The following is a 21,157-nucleotide window of genomic DNA, read 5'->3' as shown; positions in this document are numbered from 1 at the left end:
GCTAGGCAGTGATCGGCTGTCATAGGCTGAAGCCTATGACAGCTGATCACCCTGATTGGCTGGCGGGGGTAGGGAGGGAGGGAGGGAGCAGGGGGAAAAAATTAAAAAAAGGCAATTTTTATTCAAAAATAAATAAAAAAATTTATATATATATATAAAAAAAATAAACAACTTTGGAGCGATCAGACCCCACCAATAGAGAGCTCTGTTGGTGGGGGGGGGGGGGGGGGGGAGGTGGGAGATCACTCGTGTGCTGTGTTGTGCAGCCTTGCAGCTTGCCTTGGCCTTAAAGCTGCAGTGGCCAATTAGGGAAAAAAAATAGCCTGGTCTTTAGGGGGGTTTAACACTGCGGTCCTCAAGTGGTTAAATGAAATCAAGCTGTCAGTTAATACGTCCATGCACACATTTGGGCCAGCTTCTCCCCAGTCCCCACACGTCTGATTGGATGCACATGGCCACATGAGATTTTAAAGAGCCGAAAAGGAAGGCGCGCTTTCTGCCTATAGAGACGTCGGGTGAATGCTGACAGCTGCGGGGCGATGCTGGCTCCTGCGGGCTTGTTCCGGCTTGTGCCCTGCCCGTTTTCCCAGGGATGTTCCCGGTCACACTGCCAGTTCCAGCATGCGTGCCCGCAGCCGGTACCGGGGGATCAGGGAGGCGGCACCAGAGCTGCTCTGCCTCGGCCTGTCAGTCTAGGTGAGAGCGGCACACTCGCCCCGCAGCTACTGATGCGCACCCACCCTATTCATTCATTCCACGTTCAGGATCTCACCTGTACTTTCCTATGCAAGGAGAGGGCTGACCACCAGCATTGTATCACCAAAGTGTAGCAGGCTTCAGGATATGTATCTTTTTTGGTAGAGCAATCAAAAATGTATACAATTATGAAAAAGTGCGGAGCCCACAGCCCTGTTAACGATAACTTTGGATTGCAGTAACTCACTGAAAAGGCTTCACTGACTGACATTGCAGCTGTGGATAGATTGATACTTTTTAAAACCAGTGAACTGGGTGTTTGAAAAAGTAAAGAAAAATATGAGCCCCTATGCCTGTCCAGATATCCATGAGGATATGTAACTGGTTTGGAAACCAGTTAGAGGAACTGTAGTGAAAATAACATGATACAATTGTTTTTTTTTTCAATATTCCTTTATAAATTATGTAGTCAGTGTTTGCCCATTGTAAAATATTTCCTCTACCTGGTGGTAAAAATGGTAGTGACTGGCCAATCAAAATTGGATGTGTATGCACCCTTAGGCTGCATTTCCACTTGTGCGGTGCGAATCGCCGCGGTAAAAATTCGCATGCGATGCGAATTTCTCATGTGGGTCTATGTGAATTTGCATGGATGACGATGTATGCGAATTTAACCATGGCAGTGCTGGTGTGCTTTTCCATTGTTTCTATGTGAATTCTCATGAAAATTCGCATACCCAAACATCATGCGAATTTCCTATTAAATGCATGCGAATTCGCGATAGTGGAAATGGGCCCTTACTCATTAGTACGGATGGTCTAAGGTGCAAATTCCCAGTTCTTCAATGCTCTTATGTATGCAAATGTATACAGCTTAAAAATGCACACAACTAATTGCACCTCAGCATGATTTTTTTTTCAAACTGCATAACTTTGCATACAGACTTAGGGCTGGTGCACACCGAGCGGCTTTTTCAGCATTTCTGCAGCCGCTTGCGGCTGCGGATACGCTTGGTCAATGTATCTCAATGGGGTGGGTCACACCAGAGCGGGAGGCGTTTTGCTGAAACGCATACTCCCAGGGTGAGGCATTTTTTGGATTGCGGAGGCGTTTCTGCCTCAATGTTAAGTATAGGAAAAACGCAAACCGCTTTGAAAAACAGCTCAGAGCGGTTTGCCAGGCGGTTTTCTTACAGAAGCTGTTCAGTAACCGCTTTACTGTAACAATATATGAAATGTACTAACTCCGTCGAAAAATAAAAAAAAGCGTTTAAAAATCTGCTAGCATTTTGTGGATCTGCTAGCGGGTTTTGGTGTGCACCGGGCCAGAGTTTATTTGCATCTCACTTGACCATCCCTACTCATCACTGCCTTCCAACCAGGGAGTTCATATCTGTATGTTAGCTACTGTTTTAAATTAAAACTACCTATAGGGTTGTATTAATTTACTCTGATATAAGAATATACAGCTTATGTGCCTGATGCAATTCCAATTCATGGAAGCAGACATAGGGTTAACTTTGTGTTTACAAATGATCTGTTCTGCTGAGGCAGCCAGCTAACAGATCAAATTACACCTGTGATTAGTCACAGACGTGGGGGATTAGACAGGCTAAACTCTCGAAATACATAAGGGGTGTATTTATCTGTTTTCCTTTAGTCCTGCGCAAGAATTCAGGTCCACTTTAACTACTCTACGACCGCCTCACGCCAATGGGCGTAACCGCAGCGGCAGCCACAGGACCGCCAAACGCCAATTGGCGTCAGGTCCTGGAGCCGGCTACTGAAGGAGATCGCACGCAGGGTGCGTGCGCATCTCCTTCTTGGATGCGGAGATCCGCCCCACCTTCAGGCTCGGGAGACTGTTAGACGGCGTAATCGTGTACAGCGCTGCGATCAGCAGCAGCGCTGTACTGGGGATAGCCGTGCGACACAGCTGTCCCCTCCATAGGCTAGGCAGTGATCGGCTGTCATAGGCTGAAGCCTATGACAGCTGATCACCCTGATTGGCTGGCGGGGGTAGGGAGGGAGGGAGGGAGCAGGGGGAAAAAATTAAAAAAAGGCAATTTTTATTCAAAAATAAATAAAAAAATTTATATATATATAAAAAAAACAACAACTTTGGAGCGATCAGACCCCACCAATAGAGAGCTCTGTTGGTGGGGGGGAAAGGTGGGAGATCACTCGTGTGCTGTTGTGCAGTCTTGCAGCTTGCCTTGGCCTTAAAGCTGCAGTGGCCAATTAGGGAAAAAAAATAGCCTGGTCTTTAGGGGGGTTTAACACTGCGGTCCTCAAGTGGTTAAATGAAATCAAGCTGTCAGTTAATACGTCCATGCACACATTTGGGCCAGCTTCTCCCCAGTCCCCACACGTCTGATTGGATGCACATGGCCGCATGAGATTTTAAAGAGCCGAAAAGGAAGGCGCGCTTTCTGCCTATAGAGACGTCGGGTGAATGCTGACAGCTGCGGGGCGATGCTGGCTCCTGCGGGCTTGTTCCGGCTTGTGCCCTGCCCGTTTTCCCAGGGATGTTCTCGGTCACACTGCCAGTTCCAGCATGCGTGCCCGCAGCCGGTACCGGGGGATCAGGGAGGCGGCACCAGAGCTGCTCTGCCTCGGCCTGTCAGTCTAGGTGAGAGCGGCACACTCGCCCCGCAGCCACTGATGCGCACCCACCCTATTCATTCATTCAACGTTCAGGATCTCACCTGTACTTTCCTATGCAAGGAGAGGGCTGACCACCAGCATTGTATCACCAACAGGGCCGGATTTGTACTTTTTACCGCCCAAGGCCAACTATACCGTCTGTGTGGTTGTTATCTCTGTGTGCCCCAATGAGAATTCTACTTACTTTTCATCACTGGATGTCACAGACAATAACTATTTCAGTAATACACGTATAGATTCCTTAAGAACTTTTATGTTATGTTTTCCATCGCGCTAATGATGAACCCATTGTGTCACCATGAGAGTTAGGCAGATGTGTAGCTGCAGGACAGAGCTTACAGGTATTGCAGTGATGACACAAGTACAGGACAGAGAGTTCAAAGGTTTAAGCTGTCCTTGTAGATAGGGATGGCTGCATAGAACAGCTTTACTGCCCCTCATTGAGCCGCCCCTAAGTTTCTGGTGCCCTAGGCCATGGCCTATGTGGCCTTGCCAGAAATCCGGCCCTGATCACCAAAGTGTAGCAGGCTTCAGGATATGTATCTTTTTTGGTAGAGCAATCAAAAATGTATACAATTATGAAAAAGTGCGGAGCCCACAGCCCTGTTAACGATAACTTTGGATTGCAGTAACTCACTGAAAAGGCTTCACTGACTGACATTGCAGCTGTGGATAGATTGATACTTTTTAAAACCAGTGAACTGGGTGTTTGAAAAAGTAAAGAAAAATATGCGCCCCTCAGCCTGTCCAGATATCCATGAGGATATGTAACTGGTTTGGAAACCAGTTAGAGGAACTGTAGTGAAAATAACATGATACAATTGTTTTGTTTTTTTCAATATTCCTTTATAAATTATGTAGTCAGTGTTTGCCCATTGTAAAATATTTCCTCTACCTGGTGGTAAAAATGGTAGTGACTGGCCAATCAAAATTGGATGTGTATGCACCCTTAGGCTGCATTTCCACTTGTGCGGTGCGAATCGCCGCGGTAAAAATTTGCATGCGATGCGAATTTCTCATGTGGGTCTATGTGAATTTGCATGGATGACGATGTATGCGAATTTAACCATGGCAGTGCTGGTGTGCTTTTCCATTGTTTCTATGTGAATTCTCATGAAAATTCGCATACCCAAACATCATGCGAATTTCCTATTAACCACTTGCCGACCGCACGCTTATACCGTGCGTCGGCAAAGTGGCAGCTGCAGGACCAGCGACGCAGTACTGCGTCGCCAGCTGCAGCTTAATTAATCAAGAAGCAGCCGCTCGCGCGAGCGGCTGCTTCTTGTCAAATCACGGCGGGGGGCTCCGTGAATAGCCTGCGGGCCGCCGATGGCGGCTCGCAGGCTAGATGTAAACACAAGCGGAAATAATCCGCTTTGTTTACATTTGTACGGCGCTGCTGCGCAGCAGCGCCGTAAGGCAGATCGGCGATCCCCGGCCAATCAGCGGCCGGGGATCGCCGCCATGTGACAGAAGACAGCCTGTCACTGGCTGCACAGGACGGATAGCGTCCTGTGCAGCCCAGATCTCCGGGGGGAGCAGGTAGGAGAGGGAGGGGGGAGAATGTCGCCGCGGGGGGGGCTTTGAGGTGCCCCCCCCGCAAAATGCCTGCAGGTAGGAGCGATCAGACCCCCCCTGCACATCATCCCCCTAGTGGGGAAAAAAGGGGGGCGATCTGATCGCTCTGTGTGGCCGCGGATCTGTGCTGGGGGCTGCAGAGCCCACCCAGCACAGATCCAAACAAACAGCGCTGGTCCTTAAGGGGGGGTAAAGGGTGGGTCCTCAAGTGGTTAAATGCATGCGAATTCGCGATAGTGGAAATGGGCCCTTACTCATTAGTACGGATGGTCTAAGGTGCAAATTCCCAGTTCTTCAATGCGCTTATGTATGCAAATGTATACAGCTTAAAAATGCACACAACTAATTGCACCTCAGCATGATTTTTTTTTCAAACTGCATAACTTTGCATACAGACTTAGGGCTGGTGCACACCGAGCGGCTTTTTCAGCATTTCTGCAGCCGCTTGCGGCTGCGGATACGCTTGGTCAATGTATCTCAATGGGGTGGGTCACACCAGAGCGGGAGGCGTTTTGCTGAAACGCATACTCCCAGGGTGAGGCATTTTTTGGATTGCGGAGGCGTTTCTGCCTCAATGTTAAGTATAGGAAAAACGCAAACCGCTTTGAAAAACAGCTCAGAGCGGTTTGCCAGGTGGTTTTGTTACAGAAGCTGTTCAGTAACAGCTTTACTGTAACAATATATGAAATGTACTAACTCCGTCGAAAAATAAAAAAAAAGCGTTTAAAAATCTGCTAGCATTTTGTGGATCTGCTAGCGGGTTTTGGTGTGCACCAGGCCAGAGTTTATTTGCATCTCACTTGACCATCCCTACTCATCACTGCCTTCCAACCAGGGAGTTCATATCTGTATGTTATCTACTGTTTTAAATTAAAACTACCTATAGGGTTGTATTAATTTACTCTGATATAAGAATATACAGCTTATGTGCCTGATGCAATTCCAATTCATGGAAGCAGACATAGGGTTAACTTTGTGTTTACAAATGATCTGTTCTGCTGAGGCAGCCAGCTAACAGATCAAATTACACCTGTGATTAGACAGACGTGGGGGATTAGAGAGGCTAAACTCTCGAAATACATAAGGGGTGTATTTATCTGTTTTCCTTTAGTCCTGCGCAAGAATTCAGGTCCACTTTAACTACTCTATGACCGCCTCACGCCAATGGGCGTAACCGCAGCGGCAGCCACAGGACCGCCTAACGCCAATTGGCGTCAGGTCCTGGAGCCGGCTACTGAAGGAGATCGCACGCAGGGTGCGTGTGCATCTCCTTCTTGGATGCGGAGATCCGCCCCGCCTTCAGGCTCGGGAGACTGTTAGACGGCGTAATCGTGTACAGCACTGCGATCAGCAGCAGCGCTGTACTGGGGATAGCCGTGCGACACAGCTGTCCCCTCCATAGGCTAGGCAGTGATCGGCTGTCATAGGCTGAAGCCTATGACAGCTGATCACCCTGATTGGCTGGCGGGGGTAGGGAGGGAGGGAGGGAGCAGGGGGGAAAAAATTAAAAAAAGGCAATTTTTATAGTGACTGGCCAATCAAAATTGGATGTGTATGCACCCTTAGGCTGCATTTCCACTTGTGCGGTGCGAATCGCCGTGGTAAAAATTTGCATGCGATGCAAATTTTTCATGTGGGTCTATGTGAATTTGCATGGATGACGATGTATGCGAATTTAACCATGGCAGTGCTGGTGTGCTTTTCCATTGTTTCTATGTGAATTCTCATGAAAATTCGCATACATAAACATCATGCGAATTTCCTATTAAATACATGCATGCGAATTCGCGATAGTGGAAATGGGCCCTTACTCATTAGTACGGATGGTCTAAGGTGCAAATTCCCAGTTCTTCAATGCTTTTATGTATGCAAATGTATACAGCTTAAAAATGCACACAACTAATTGCACCTCAGCATGATTTTTTTTTCAAACTGCATAACTTTGCATACAGACTTAGGGCTGGTGCACACCGAGCGGCTTTTTCAGCATTTCTACAGCCGCTTGCGGCTGCGGATACGCTTGGTCAATGTATCTCAATGGGGTTGGTCACACCAGAGCGGGAGGCGTTTTGCTGAAACGCATACTCCCAGGGTGAGGCATTTTTTGGATTGTGGAGGCGTTTCTGCCTCAATGTTAAGTATAGGAAAAACGCAATCCGCTTTGAAAAACCGCTCAGAGCGGTTTGCCAGGTGGTTTTGTTACAGAAGCTGTTCAGTAACAGCTTTACTGTAACAATATATGAAATGTACTACACTGAAATCCGCAGCAGCAATCTGCAAAACGCTAGCAAAACTCCTCCGAAAAATAAAAAAAAGCGTTTAAAAATCTGCCAGCATTTTGTGGATCTGCTAGCGGGTTTTGGTGTGCACCCGGCCAGAGTTTATTTGCATCTCACTTGACCATCCCTACTCATCACTGCCTTCCAACCAGGGAGTTCATATCTGTATGTTAGCTACTGTTTTAAATTAAAACTACCTATAGGGTTGTATTAATTTACTCTGATATAAGAATATACAGCTTATGTGCCTGATGCAATTCCAGTAAGATTTAGGGATTCTTGTGCATGTGTGGAGATGCACCTGGGGGTGTATAGTGGGACGGAGCAGTGCTTTTCGGCGCAGCTAGATTTGGGCGCAGCCGGCGCCGCCATAGACTGAGAATCGGTCTATAGCGGAGCTCAGTAACGTCGGTGCCGTCAGAAGACGGAGCTGAAGTTGCTTAAAAAGCACAATAATTCGTCCTCCAGCAATCGCTGGAAGCTGAATTTTATCATTCCCCACTATCCATGGCGGCCTGGAGGGGAAATAGTAATTAACACAGCCCCGACTTGTGCAGAAGCAGGATCAGCCATATACTGCTGTATCCTGCGCCCAAGTCTGCCGCCGATTTCAAGTGTACTCGAGCAGTGGGAAACTAGAGCACTGTTAAAGTGATCCCGAGCTGAAGCTTGGGATCAAAATCATATGCATTCCTTAAGAGGGAGGCCACAGGATCCTATTGAGGCTTTCCTCACTGACGTGAAGCCCCCCCCAGCTCTACTTTATGAAGTGTTGCTGCGCGTGCCCTCCCGTGCATGTACAGTACCATAGAGCCTGCAGCTCCAGCTCACTGCGCAGGGGCGGGCTGCGTCGGCTATTGCATGGCCACCCTGGAGTAAGAAGAGCTGTACGGCCCTGATATGATTAGCGGCAATGCATTGTCACTAATCTGGGGGGCCGCGCTCAGCAATGGTGGACTTCAAAGCAGGGAGGGATGCCTCAACAGGATCCAAACGCTTGCCTCTTTAGGTTAATTTTGTACACGAGCGTTGGCTCGGGTACTTTTTAAAGTAAATGTAAAGTGACAGTCAGATACTTACCTATGTACAGAAAGGGCTCTGCATCCTATAGCGCCTTCCCTATACTCTTGTTCTCGTTCCAGTGCCGTCACCCCTGGTTAAATAGCTGCCTCAGGAGGCTTCAGAAGCACTCGTGTCCCCAAATACTTTTGAAGATAGGTAGCTTTGTACTGTATATGCGCTAATACATGTACAGTACAGAGCAGCTCAAAAGCCTCCCGAGGGCTCAGACGTGTATCCAACCAGCTTCATACTGTGCATGCACGTGCTGACACATGTACCGTACGGAGCAGCTCCAAAGCCTCCCAAGGGCTCACGGACGTATATTCAGCCAGTTGGATGAATACACACAATGGGGGTGACGATGTAGGAATGAGGGGCGCAAGAGAGGTCAGGGAAGGTGCTATAGGATGCAGAACCTTCCCTGTCCATAGGTAAGTAATTGAGACATAATAATCAAAAAAGGGTCCTCACTTTTGGCACATGTTATATGTATAAGAATATATATAAGGCGCTCGGTAGGTGATAATACACCATACTTCAGAGGCGCATGGGTGAAAAAGGGTCTACAGCTTAGTTATCAAACTACAATATTGGGGATAGAAAAGAAGGTAAATTTAGACCTCCGTAGCCAAAATACAAAACACTTTAATGTTTGTTTTTTTAAGTGTTTTGTATTTTGGCTACAGAGGTCTAAATTTACCTTCTTTTCTATCCCCAATATCATAGGCAAGTAACTGACTTTTTTTTGTCACTTTACAGTTACTTTAAATAAGGATGGTCAGTGACATGCAAATCTGATTTCATGTAGGATTATGCAAATTTTGTATGCAAATGTGTACAGCTTAAAGAGACTAATGGTGTGTACACACTTGAAAGATAAATGAAAGACATCAGACCAATTTTACCCCCTTCCATGTAGTATATGATCATACTCTACACAGTCTATTACATTGAGCTGAACTCCCCATCAGATAACAATCTTTGCAAGATGATGTGCACAAAGATGCTGTACACATTTAGCAGATCAGTATCTGCAAAAGATCTGTTCCTGCAAAAGATCCGTCCCTACAAAATGCATTAATAGTCTGAGATCTGCAGATCATCATACACACCTTGTTTGACAGACTTCATCTGCATATCTGACAAAATCATCTGCAGATCTGAAAATCCATCCTGGTGGATCTGATCTGCAGATGAATGTCTGTTAAACAAGGTGTGTATGATGATCTGCAGATATCATAGACTACAGGGGTCTAGTCCTGGCAAAAGAAGTGAGAGGACTCACCCCAAAAACCTGGACGTGGTTAAGCATAGTGTGGGTGTGGTCATGGGGGGGGGGGGTGCAAATATACATGGCCTTAGCAGTGGTATAAAAGGTCTGCCAGGGGAAGTTTGAGCTCGGTCGTAGTGTATCCCCAAAAAGTAGATGTAATCTGACAGCATTTCACCAAAAAATACACATAATCTGGCAGAGGTTCCTCCAAAATACAGATATGGCAGTGGTTCCCCCAAAATAGACAATCTGGCAGCAGCAGTTCCCCCAACATACATATAATCTGGAAGCAGTTCCCCAAAATACGTGAAACCTGGTAGTGGATCACCCAAAATACATGTAAAATACATGTAATCTGGCAGCAGTGGTCCCCCAACATACACAATCTGGCAGCGGTTCCCCAAAATACACGTAATCTGGCATCAGCGGTTCCCCAAAAATACATATCTGACAGCAGTTCTCCCAAAATAGGTACCCCCAGTATAGCTAGCCAGGTCTATAGGTGTCCCCAGTATAAGTAGCCATGTGTATAGTTGTCCCCAGAATAGGTGGCCAAGTGTATAGATGTCCCCAGAATAGGTAGCCAGGTCTATAGGTGTCCCCAGTATAGCCAGGTGTCCCCAGTATATGTAACCAGGTGTTCAGGTGTCCCCAGTATAGCCAGGTGTATAGGTGTCCCCAGTATATGTAGCCAGGTGTATAGGTATCCTCAGTATAGCCAGGTGTATATGTCCCAGCAGTATATGTAGCCAGGTGTATATGTCCCCAGTATATGTAGCCAGGTGTATAGGTGTCCCCAGTATATGTAGCCAGGTGTATAGGTGTCCTCAGTATATGTAGCCAGGTGTATAGGTGTCCCCAGTATATGTAGCCAGGTGTATAGGTGTCCCCAGTATATGTAGCCAGGTGTATAGGTGTCCCCAGTATATGTAGCCAGGTGTATAGGTGTCCCCAGTATATGTAGCCAGGTGTATGTGTCCCCAGTATATGTAGCCAGGTGTATATGTAGCCAGGTGTATAGGTGTCCCCAGTATATGTAGCAAGGTGTATAGGTGTCCCCAGTATATGTAGCCAGGTGTATAGGTGTCCCCAGTATATGTAGCCAGGTCTATAGGTGTCCCCAGTATATGTAGCCAGGTGTATAGGTGTCCTCAGTATATGTAGCCAGGTGTATAGGTGTCCCCAGTATATGTAGCCTGGTGTATAGGTGTCCCCAGTGTATGTAGCCAGGTGTATAGGTGTCCCCAGTATATGTAGCCAGGTGTATAGTGGCCCCAGTATATGTAGCCAGGTGTATAGTGGCCCCAGTATATGTAGCCAGGTGTATAGGTGTCCCCAGTATATGTAGCCAGGTGTATAGGTGTCCCCAGTATATGTAGCCAGGTGTATAGGTGTCCACAGTATATGTAGCCAGGTGTATAGTGGCCCCAGTATATGTAGCCAGGTGTATAGTGGCCCCAGTATATGTAGCCAGGTGTATAGGTGTCCTCAGTATATGTAGCCAGGTGTATAGGTGTCCCCAGTATATGTAGCCAGGTGTATAGGTGTCCCCAGTATATGTAGCCAGGTGTATAGGTGTCCCCAGTATATGTAGCCAGGTGTATAGGTGTCCCCAGTATATGTAGCCAGGTGTATAGGTGTCCCCAGTATATGTAGCCAGGTGTATAGGTGTCCCCAGTATATGTAGCCAGGTGTATAGGTGTCCCCAGTATATGTAGCCAGGTGTATAGGTGTCCCCAGTATATGTAGCCAGGTGTATATGTAGCCAGGTGTATAGGTGTCCCCAGTATATGTAGCCAGGTGTATAGGTGTCCCCAGTATATGTAGCCAGGTGTATAGGTGTCCCCAGTATATGTAGCCAGGTCTATAGGTGTCCCCAGTATATGTAGCCAGGTGTATAGGTGTCCTCAGTATATGTAGCCAGGTGTATAGGTGTCCTCAGTATATGTAGCCAGGTGTATAGGTGTCCCCAGTATATGTAGCCTGGTGTATAGGTGTCCCCAGTGTATGTAGCCAGGTGTATAGGTGTCCCCAGTATATGTAGCCAGGGGTATAGTGGCCCCAGTATATGTAGCCAGGTGTATAGTGGCCCCAGTATATGTAGCCAGGTGTATAGGTGTCCCCAGTATATGTAGCCAGGTGTATAGGTGTCCACAGTATATGTAGCCAGGTGTATAGGTGTCCACAGTATATGTAGCCAGGTGTATAGTGGCCCCAGTATATGTAGCCAGGTGTATAGTGGCCCCAGTATATGTAGCCAGGTGTATAGTGGCCCCAGTATATGTAGCCAGGTGTATAGTGGCCCCAGTATATGTAGCCAGGTGTATAGGTGCCCTCCCAGCTGGAGGGGAGCAACGCAGCAGAGAGGAGCATTTGGCAGAGCAGTGGAGAAGGGCGGACATTTCCCCCCCCCCCCTCACCTTAGGGCTCCTCTCTCTGGCTCTCCCCTCCATAACATTGAGGCTGTGGCTGGCGGCGGCGGCGGTGGGCGGGACTTACCTCCTCCAGTGTTCCGGCGAGTGGACGCTGTGGCTATGCGTGCAGCTAGTCTGGTCTAGTGAAGACCAGACTAGCTGCACGCACACACGCACGCACAGCGTCCACTCGCCGGAACACTGGAGGAGGTAAGTCCCGCCCACCGCCGCCGCTGCCAGCCACCTCCGCCAGCCACAGCCTCAATGTCATGGAGGGGAGAGCCGGGGAGAGGAGCCCTAAGGTGAGGGGGGGGGGGAACGTCTGCCCTTCCCCGCTGCACTGCCCAATGCTCCTCTCTGCTGCGCTGCTTCCCTCCAGGGTGCTAGGGGGGACGGTGTCCACTCTGCAATAATAGTAAGTGGACGTCGTCCCCCCGCGTTCACGCAGGACTTGACCCCTGATAGACTATGAATGCATTTTGCAGGAATGGATCTTTTGAATGTGTACAGCAGGGGCGTAGGAATAGACCCTGCAGCCCCTGCAGTTGCAGGGGGCCCCTAGCAAGTCAGGGGCCCGGAGGAGGAAAGGCTGTCACCACCGGCGTACCTACCGGGGATGCGACTCTCTCAGCCGCAGGGGGTCCCGGCCGCCCGGGGCTGCTCTGGGGCCCGCTCACTGTGCGTGGGGGGAGCGCTGCTCTGGACCCCCCAGCAAGGTGCTCAACTGGCCGCAGCGTCTAATAGACGCTGCGCCAGTTCATTCCCCGCAGCCCCGCTCCACTAGCAGCCTGCATAGTCTCCGGCAGGCATAGCAGGGCTACGGCAAGATGGCCGCCGAAGAAGCCCTACACTGGAGACTATTTGTGTCTCTAGTACAGGGCTTCGGCAGCCATCTTGCCGTAGCCCTGCACTCTGCCTGTCAGCGCGGGAGATGTGCTGCAGGAGGACTCGGGGAGCTGCGAGCCAGATGCCGGGAGAGAAGAAGACTTCTGTCAGGTAAGTGAATTGTTTTTTTTTCACAGGTGCATTTTTTTTTCTAGTGTCTGCTGCCTACATTGTGATTTTCTGGTCACTGCTGCCCACATTGTGATTTTCAGGTGTCTGCTGCCCACATTATGATTTTCAGGTGTCTGCTGCCCACATTGTGATTTTCAGGTGTCTGCTGCCCACATTGCGATTTTCTGGTGTCTGCTGCCCACATTATGATTTTCTGGTGTCTGCTGCCCACATTACGATTTTCTGGTCACTGCTGCCCACATTGCGATTTTCTGGTGTCTGCTGCCCACATTGCGATTTTCTGGTGTCTGCTGCCCACATTACGATTTTCTGGTCACTGCTGCCCACATTGCGATTTTCTGGTGACTGCTGCCCACATTGCGATTTTTCTGGTGACTGCTGCCCACATTGCGATTTTTCTGGTGACTGCTGCCCACATAAGGATTTTCTGATGACTGCTGCCCACATTAGGATTTTCTGGTGTCTGCTGCCCACATTAGGATTTTCTGGTGACTGACTGCTGCCCACATTAGGATTTTCTGGTGACTGCTGCCCACATTACGATATTCTGGTGTATGCTGCCCACATTAGGATTTTCTGGTGACTGCTGCCCACATTGCGATTTTTCTGGTGACTGCTGCCCACATTGCGATTTTTCTGGTGACTGCTGCCCACATAAGGATTTTCTGGTGACTGCTGCCCACATTAGGATTTTCTGGTGTCTGCTGCCCACATTACGATATTCTGGTGACTGCTGCCCACATTAGGATTTTCTGGTGACTGCTGCCCACATTACGATATTCTGGTGACTGCTGCCCACATTAGGATTTTCTGGTGACTGATGCCCACATTGCAATTTTCTGGTGACTGCTGCCCATATGGCGATTTTCTGGTGACTGCTGCCCACATTGCGATTTTCTGGTGAACTCTGCCCACATTACGATTTTCTGGCCCACATTACGATTTTCTGGTGAACACTGCCCACGTTACGATTGTCTGGTGAATGCTGTCCACGTTACGATTTTCTGGTGAACGCTGCCCACATTACGATTTTCTGGCCCACATTACGATTTTCTGGTGAACACTGCCCAAGTTACGATTGTCTGGTGAATGCTGTCCATGTTACAATTTTCTGGTGAACTCTGCCCACATTACGATTTTCTGTCCCACATTACGATATTCTGGTGAACGCTGCCCACATTACGATTGTCTGGTGAATGCTGCCCACGTTACAATTTTCTGGTGACTGCTGCTCACGTTACTATTTTCTGGTGACTGGTGCCCACATTACGATTTTCTGGTGACTGCTGCCCACATTACAATTTTCTGGTGACTGCTGCTCAGGTTACAATTTTCTGGTAACTGCTGTCCACATTACGATTTTCTGGTGAACTCTGCCCACATTATGATTTTCTAAAGGCCCACATTACGATTTTCTGGTGAACTCTGCCCACATTACGATTTTCTGGCCCACATTACGATTGTCTGGTAAAATGCTGCCCACTTTACAATTAATTTACAGTGAAACGCTGCCCCATTACGATTATTTGGCACCTATGGGGGGGGCCCCATCCAAATATTCGCAGGGGGGCCCAGTGATTTCTAGTTACGCCCCTGGTGTACAGCATCTTTGTGTAGAGCATCATGCAAAGATTTTTATCTGATGGGGAGTTCAGCACAATAGAATAGACTGTGTAGAGTATGGCTCTCATACTACATGGAAGGGGGTAAAATTGGTCTATCTTTCATTTATCTTTCAAGTGTGTATGTAGCATTACGGTGCATACACACATCAGACTATAGTCTTTGGAAAATTAAAGATCACAGACCAATCTTGCCACCCTTCATGTAGTATGAGAGCTATACCTACACAGTCTATTCTATGGCGCTGAACTCCCCATCAGAAAAAAGTCTTTGCAAGATGCTGCACACAAACATGCTGTGCAGACACAAAAGATCAGTATCTGCAAAAGATCTGTTCCTGCCAAAGATCCGTTCCTGCAAATTGCATCCATAGTCTATGAGATCTGCAGATCATCATACACACCTTGTTTAACTGACATTCATCTGCAGATCAGATTCACCAGGATGGATTTTCAGATCTGCAGATGAATGTCAGTTAAACAAGGTGTGTATGATGATCTGCAGATCTCATAGACTATGAATGCAATTTGCAGGAACAGATCTTTTGCAGATATTGATCTTTTGTGTCTATACAGCATCTTTGTGTGCAGCATCTTGCAAAGATTTTTTTCTGAGGCGTTCAGCTCCATAGAAAAGACTGTGAAGGTATGGCTCTCATACTACATGAAGGGTGGTAAGATTGGTCTGTGATCTTTCATTTTCCAAAGACTATAGTCTGTGTATGCACCTTTAGAGATGAGCCAACCTAAAGATTTTTTTTACTTACCTGTGGCTTCCTCCAACCCTATAAGCACGGCTGCGTCCCTCGCCATCCTCCATTCAGCTGCAATCATCCCGGGTAACTGGCTCTGTCGCATCAGTCTGGGTCTACTGCACATGCGTGATGTGAAAATTGTTCTGGTTTTGAAGGGGAAAAAAACCTCTAGTCCTGAAGTGGTTAAACTATCATGCTCAAAGTTTTAGGCCTGTTTTCTTTTAGGCCTCTGAGATTTTGAGGCATTTCACTGCCTATTAACGGTCCGTGGAAAAGAGGCCTTACACATGCAATTTTATCACGCTCCAGATATTCACGCCTTCTAAGTTCCTGATTTGCCGGTTCACATTGCTAGTGCTTTTTTTAAAGGAATACTGTAGGGGGGTTCGGGGGAAAAGGAGTTGAACTTACTTATTAGAAGCCCAGGGCTTCTAATGGTCCCCCGCAGACATCCTGTGCCCGCGCAGCCACTCACAGATGCACCGGCCCCACCTCCGGTTCACTTCTGGAATGTCAGACTTTAAATTCTGAAAACCACTGCGCCTGTGTTGTCATGTCCTCGCTCCCGCTGATGTCACCAGGAATGTACTGTGCAGGCACAGACCATACGGGGCCTACGCAGTACGCTCCTGGTGACATCAGCGGCAGTGAGGACATGGCAACGCAGGCGCAGTGGTTTTAAGACTTTAAAGTCTGACATTCCAGAAGTGAACCAGAGGTGGGGCCGGTGCATCTGTGAGAGATGCACATTTTCAGAGAGATTTCATGGAGGAAAGAGAGGGCCACTCCAGTGATAAGATGTAAACCGTTAAATATTTCTATTTCGGCAGTATAACTGCCATTCAGGAAATGTTTCTGAAAACAAAGAAAACCCTGAAAATCTCTCAGGAGATGGACTAGTCCAAAACCTGTTGGTTCCGTGAGATTTAATCTGTTTTTTTTTGTTTTTTTTGCTGTAGAGGTCCTTTAAATGCACCTGCTCTGACTTCTAAAAAAAATTGTAGGACCATTTAGGGGCTCTATTCAATCAGGCATATGCGTTAAAGGATTTTTACCGCTATATTACCGGCAGCGGTAATGTCTACATTTTTTCCACATTCACTAAAATTTTTCTGCATGTTTTCCGCATGCGGGTATATTGTGGGAAAAAAGGTGTGGTAACAGGCGTAAACATGCATTAAACTTGCGATAAACATGTGGAAAAAAGTAGTATTAAAAAATTGTCCCCCCAAAAAAATTTCTAAGTCTAGCAAACACAGCAAGCCTCCAGACTCTACTTAAGTCATTGGGAAGCAAAATATCACCAGCTACTTGTAGGTGATAAAAATCGGTACTGAAGGCAGAAATAATGCACCCGTTTACATTGTGACCTTAGATCGTTTGCGGAAATTGACGACTTTTGCGGTCATTTTACGCTTTATTTGTGCACATTTACCGCACATTTTTCCGAATGTGGAAAACATGTTGTGAATGTCAACCTGGTCTTATTTTGGTCGCAAATTTCCCACAAGTAGTTTCCGAATTCAGAAAATAATTGTGAATAGAGCCCAATGAATGGAATGTTTCCGCAACTTAAGTTTCTGGGTTTTTTTGAGTACTGCTAATGCCCAGTTCCCACTTGCAGCAGATGCAAAAAAGTCACATGTCTGCGCCGTCCATTTTGCACCCGCTCTATCCATCTGCTTCAATCGCTGACTCACATGTCCCCTGGTTCCGCCACTGCTGACTCCTTTGCTCGCGCCTGAAGCTCAGACCAGAGGCTGGGGACCATTTGGCTACCCACAGGATAACAATAGACCAATTTTCCCTAGCTACAGGGACATTTTGTAATTTGTCCACAGTGAACCAATGAAAGTCACACTGTGGATTTCCATTGGTCTTTTTGCAATCCAGTGGGGATCCTCATGCTTCTGCTTGCCACCGATCTGTTTCTCGGGACAGAGTGGAGAAGTCAGCAACAGTGGGACCAAGGGATGCTTGAGCATTTGCCTGGCAATGATTGAACATGGCGATCGAATCGGACGCGGTGACCAGCCTAGTGAGAATGGACACTGCCCGTTGCCATGGTTATCAGGTCCAGCAAAAATACAGAAAATTTGGACCCTGCGTTCTGTTTGCCACAACACATCAAATGGATCCAATCTTTTCTTCCAACAAGTGGTTGCGAATCCTACTTTCAACATTGGGATCCGCTTCCTGTGCTGAGCGGAACTTTCAAAAACTTACCCAATCGGTAAGGTGGAATAATGGGGAAGTGGGAACAGAATCTTATTCTATTTTTCTGGATCAGTTATATCACTAAGAAGTAGTTAAAGATGCCTGTAAGACCTCATTCAGATGGACGGCTGAACTGCGCGTTCGCCATGCTGTTGAACCTCCTGTCTGCCAGTGCAATTCCAGTGCAATTTAAATGCAGCCAAATTTCAGAGGTTGTTACATTACGCATGTCAAGGGTTGACATGCGGTGGCGTTACTGGGTGGTGGAGGAACACCTGTTGAGTGAGTGTGGCAGTGCTCAGATCTCACTAGGTGGCAGGGTACAAAAATCATCCAACTCAGACTTAGTTTATGAAACCACCGACTCCTTAGTCTAATACTTACCAGGGCTTTGAATTTGGTACAAAAATCATCCGACTCCTCAGTTTATGAAACCACCGTCTCCAGGTACCCCACATTTCTCTGACTTCTCAATTCCACAGCCCTTGGCATTACACTGAAATGCACCACTGTGAACGTAGCCTACTCAGATGATCCTGTGATGCCTGGTTTGTAAAATTAGGAGACATTTGTATTTGTTTAATGCTATTTCCACAAATCTACAAATTTCCTTTCTTCTGTCTTACAGGGAGAAAAATGAGTGAACTGGAGAGACTTGCTAAAGCTATTGAGACTGTAAAAAATGAAGTGGAAGAGAGTCAGAAACAGTTACTACTGTACACCAAAGCCACACATCCTGAAAAAGACTCTGCCCCCGAGCTTGATAGTAACTGTAATGAGTTAGAAGCGGCACAAGATACGGCAAAAATAACCAAGAAAAAATGTGACACTCTTATTGCCCCAAAAAACAAAAAATTGGCTCATAAATATGTGGTGGATAGAAGCTGTCCAGCTACAGACCTGGAATATGATCCCTTGCTTAATTACACAGCAGGTTTTTTTGGTTCCAATGCAAAAGAAAATCAAGAGGAATCGGCAAAAGAAAGTCAAGAGGAATCGGCAGAGGAGCAGATGCCTGAAGAGGAAGATGATGGCAAAAATAAAAAGTCCAGAGATGTGTCTCCGATAAGGCTTACCATAGAACTTCAGGAGTCCGGTGATGAAGATATGCTTGTCATTGATGCACCACCACTAGAGGTGGTTTCAAAAAGACAAAGACCAAATAAAATAATTGCAGCTGAAGAATGTGTGCAGCCACATGAAAGAAATGCATCAGAGGAGGAGAAGGTATTAGAAGATCGGGTGGAATATGAAAGTTTGCCTCCAATGACCAATTCTTCTGATGTAGATACAAGCTCTGAAAACAGAGGGGAATTCGACGTCTCAGAGAAGTTGCCAACTAGATGCACAAGTGGTAGTGCTCCGCTAAATGAAGATCCTAGTGATAGCTGTATTTCTTCAGAGGCAAATATAGTAAACATAAAAGAATCCACCAATTCAACAAAAAAGTCTTCAGAAAGTACAGCTGTAACTGATGAACAAGCAAGCTTGCAATGTAAAGATGAGGAAAGTTCATCTTGTATACTTCCAGAGGAGACTTTAATGGCATGTGACAGTGAAGATTTCCAAGAATCTTCAAAAGAATTTGAAATTGATAGTGCTGCAATGAATACAACAGTTGAAACTAGTGCTGCAGACATGTTACTAACTGATGAACCAAAATGTCAGTTGGAGGCCCCATGCTTGCCACAAACTGATGAAAGTGAAGTCATAGTTTTGACTTCAAGTGATACAGAGGAAGATGACACTGCATCTGAATCAGATGACCCCATGGAGGAGTGTTTGCGAATTTTTAATGAGTTTGCTGAACGTGAAGCAAAGAAAAATGCAAACCAGGTATTTCTATTACCCAGGTTTACTTCTGTAGGTTAGATGGAGGAATGAGATTGTTCTGACTTTTGGAATGACCAAGTGGCTAGTTACTAGAGATGGTCACTGAAATCCTTTTAAAGTGATGTAAAATATATGCAGCTTGGAATTACACCAATCAAATGCAGTCACGGATTATTCTGATTTGGCAAATTCCAACTTGCATAAATTTGCATAAAAATAACAAGATGGGCATCATTTTAAAATTACTAGCATTTTGTTGACCATGCCTACTACAGGATGGCACATGAAAGACCAGTCCGGCTGCTTGTCATGAGCGTGAGTATACAGGCAGATGCTGGCCAATCCCCATAAGCCTCTTATTCTATACCTGATGTGCCTTCTCGGCTTTATTGCAACCTGTTCACTGCATTTCCTGCCATATGAAAATGTTACCCATACAGCAGCAAATGCGGGTGACCTAGGCTTCAATAAAGCCGGAGAGGAGACACACAGCGAGGATAGTTAGGCACATGGGGGCTGGCATCTGCCTCTATGCGCGCACTCATGGCAGGCCGGTCTTTTGTGCACCACCTGGTAGTTGCATGGTTTGAAAAGATATATCCCTATAATACTCAAAACTGAACTTTTTTTTGTTTCTTAATGAAAACTTGTTGCCTTGCACCTCATAGGCAGTTCACTGTGGTGAAGATCAGCCTAATGCAGAAGTACACGAAGTAAAAGGTGATTTAATACCCATCCAGAAGAAAAGAATTGCACATCCATCAGCAAAGGGAGATGTAAGGATCACATGTATTGTGTATAGTTGTTAAATTATTACATCTTATCCTTTAATAGTATAGAAATTGCTTTTAATTATGGTACTTTTTTTAACCTGAAGTTTCACTGAAAAGTTCATAATTACTTTGAGTGAAATATTTTCTATTTAGATGAAAGAAAGTGGCACTATACTTGTTCCTTACAGAGGACCTGCTCCACCAGTACCAAAACGTAGAATATTGCATGTTCAGCAGGAAGCCGTGCAGATAAGTTCTGCAGTCAGGAGTGGACAAGCTTTTGTGGCCTCGTCACAGAGAAGGGTTTCCAGTTGCCTGCCACCAGCTCTTCATAATTTTGGTCACGTAGGTGAGAAATTGGTAACTGATGAAACACTATGCGGGTGAAGCTTTATGTAGAAATACCTGTAGAAAATATGTTAAAAAAACAAAACAAAAACCCAGTTAGTGTATTGTCAGCTTGGTTTTGTGTTCTTTCCCGTTGACCACCTGACTTATGAGAGCTGTCAAGTTCATGTACCCATGATCACTAAAAATTCATCTTCCACATAATCTGCTGTTGAGTGGCTGTCCCTTGAAATAATATCTTTGTTCACTATCCCAAATATTGTTTTTTAGTTAGGTGAATTAGGATTGCACCTTTTCTAGAGAAATTCTCTTTGGAAAAGTCAGTCATATTTAACCCAAAGATCTGTGCAGAAAATAAAGCCTTGCCGGCAGAATGGGATTTTCTGCACTGAACCATCCACTTATCCCCTCCAACACCTTCCTCTGCTCTCTCGTGTGGTGTGCAGGGATTTGCTGGGCAGGGTCATCTATGTATTCACATGGAAACATTGGTGCACTCCACCAGTTCCTCCCCAGTTACTTTGTGTAATGATTGAATGTGGGAGGGGTTTAGGCAGCTCAAGTCATGTACACACACCGCAAGATGAAATTGTTGGCAACTGCTCAAGAAACAACCCATT

The 21,157-nt window shown here is 46.4% G+C and overlaps 1 protein-coding gene across 1 annotated transcript in view; it reads left to right on the top strand.

Moving 5' to 3' along the window:
* LOC137521082 (RNA exonuclease 1 homolog) overlaps positions 1–21,157 on the top strand; it is a 142,963-nt gene that overhangs the window by 39,260 nt on the left and 82,546 nt on the right. Inside the window, exons 2-4 of the mRNA XM_068239893.1 lie at positions 18,212–19,419; positions 20,085–20,192; positions 20,343–20,538. Coding sequence (XP_068095994.1) covers positions 18,212–19,419; positions 20,085–20,192; positions 20,343–20,538 — 1,512 coding nt within the window. The remainder of the gene's footprint in view (positions 1–18,211; positions 19,420–20,084; positions 20,193–20,342; positions 20,539–21,157) is intronic.

The sequence above is a fragment of the Hyperolius riggenbachi genome, chromosome 1 (assembly GCF_040937935.1).
Source record: "Hyperolius riggenbachi isolate aHypRig1 chromosome 1, aHypRig1.pri, whole genome shotgun sequence".
Classification (NCBI taxonomy): Eukaryota; Metazoa; Chordata; class Amphibia; order Anura; family Hyperoliidae; genus Hyperolius; species Hyperolius riggenbachi.
The sequence above is the reverse complement of the archived record's forward strand: the minus strand, read 5'-3'. Positions and strand labels throughout refer to the sequence as shown.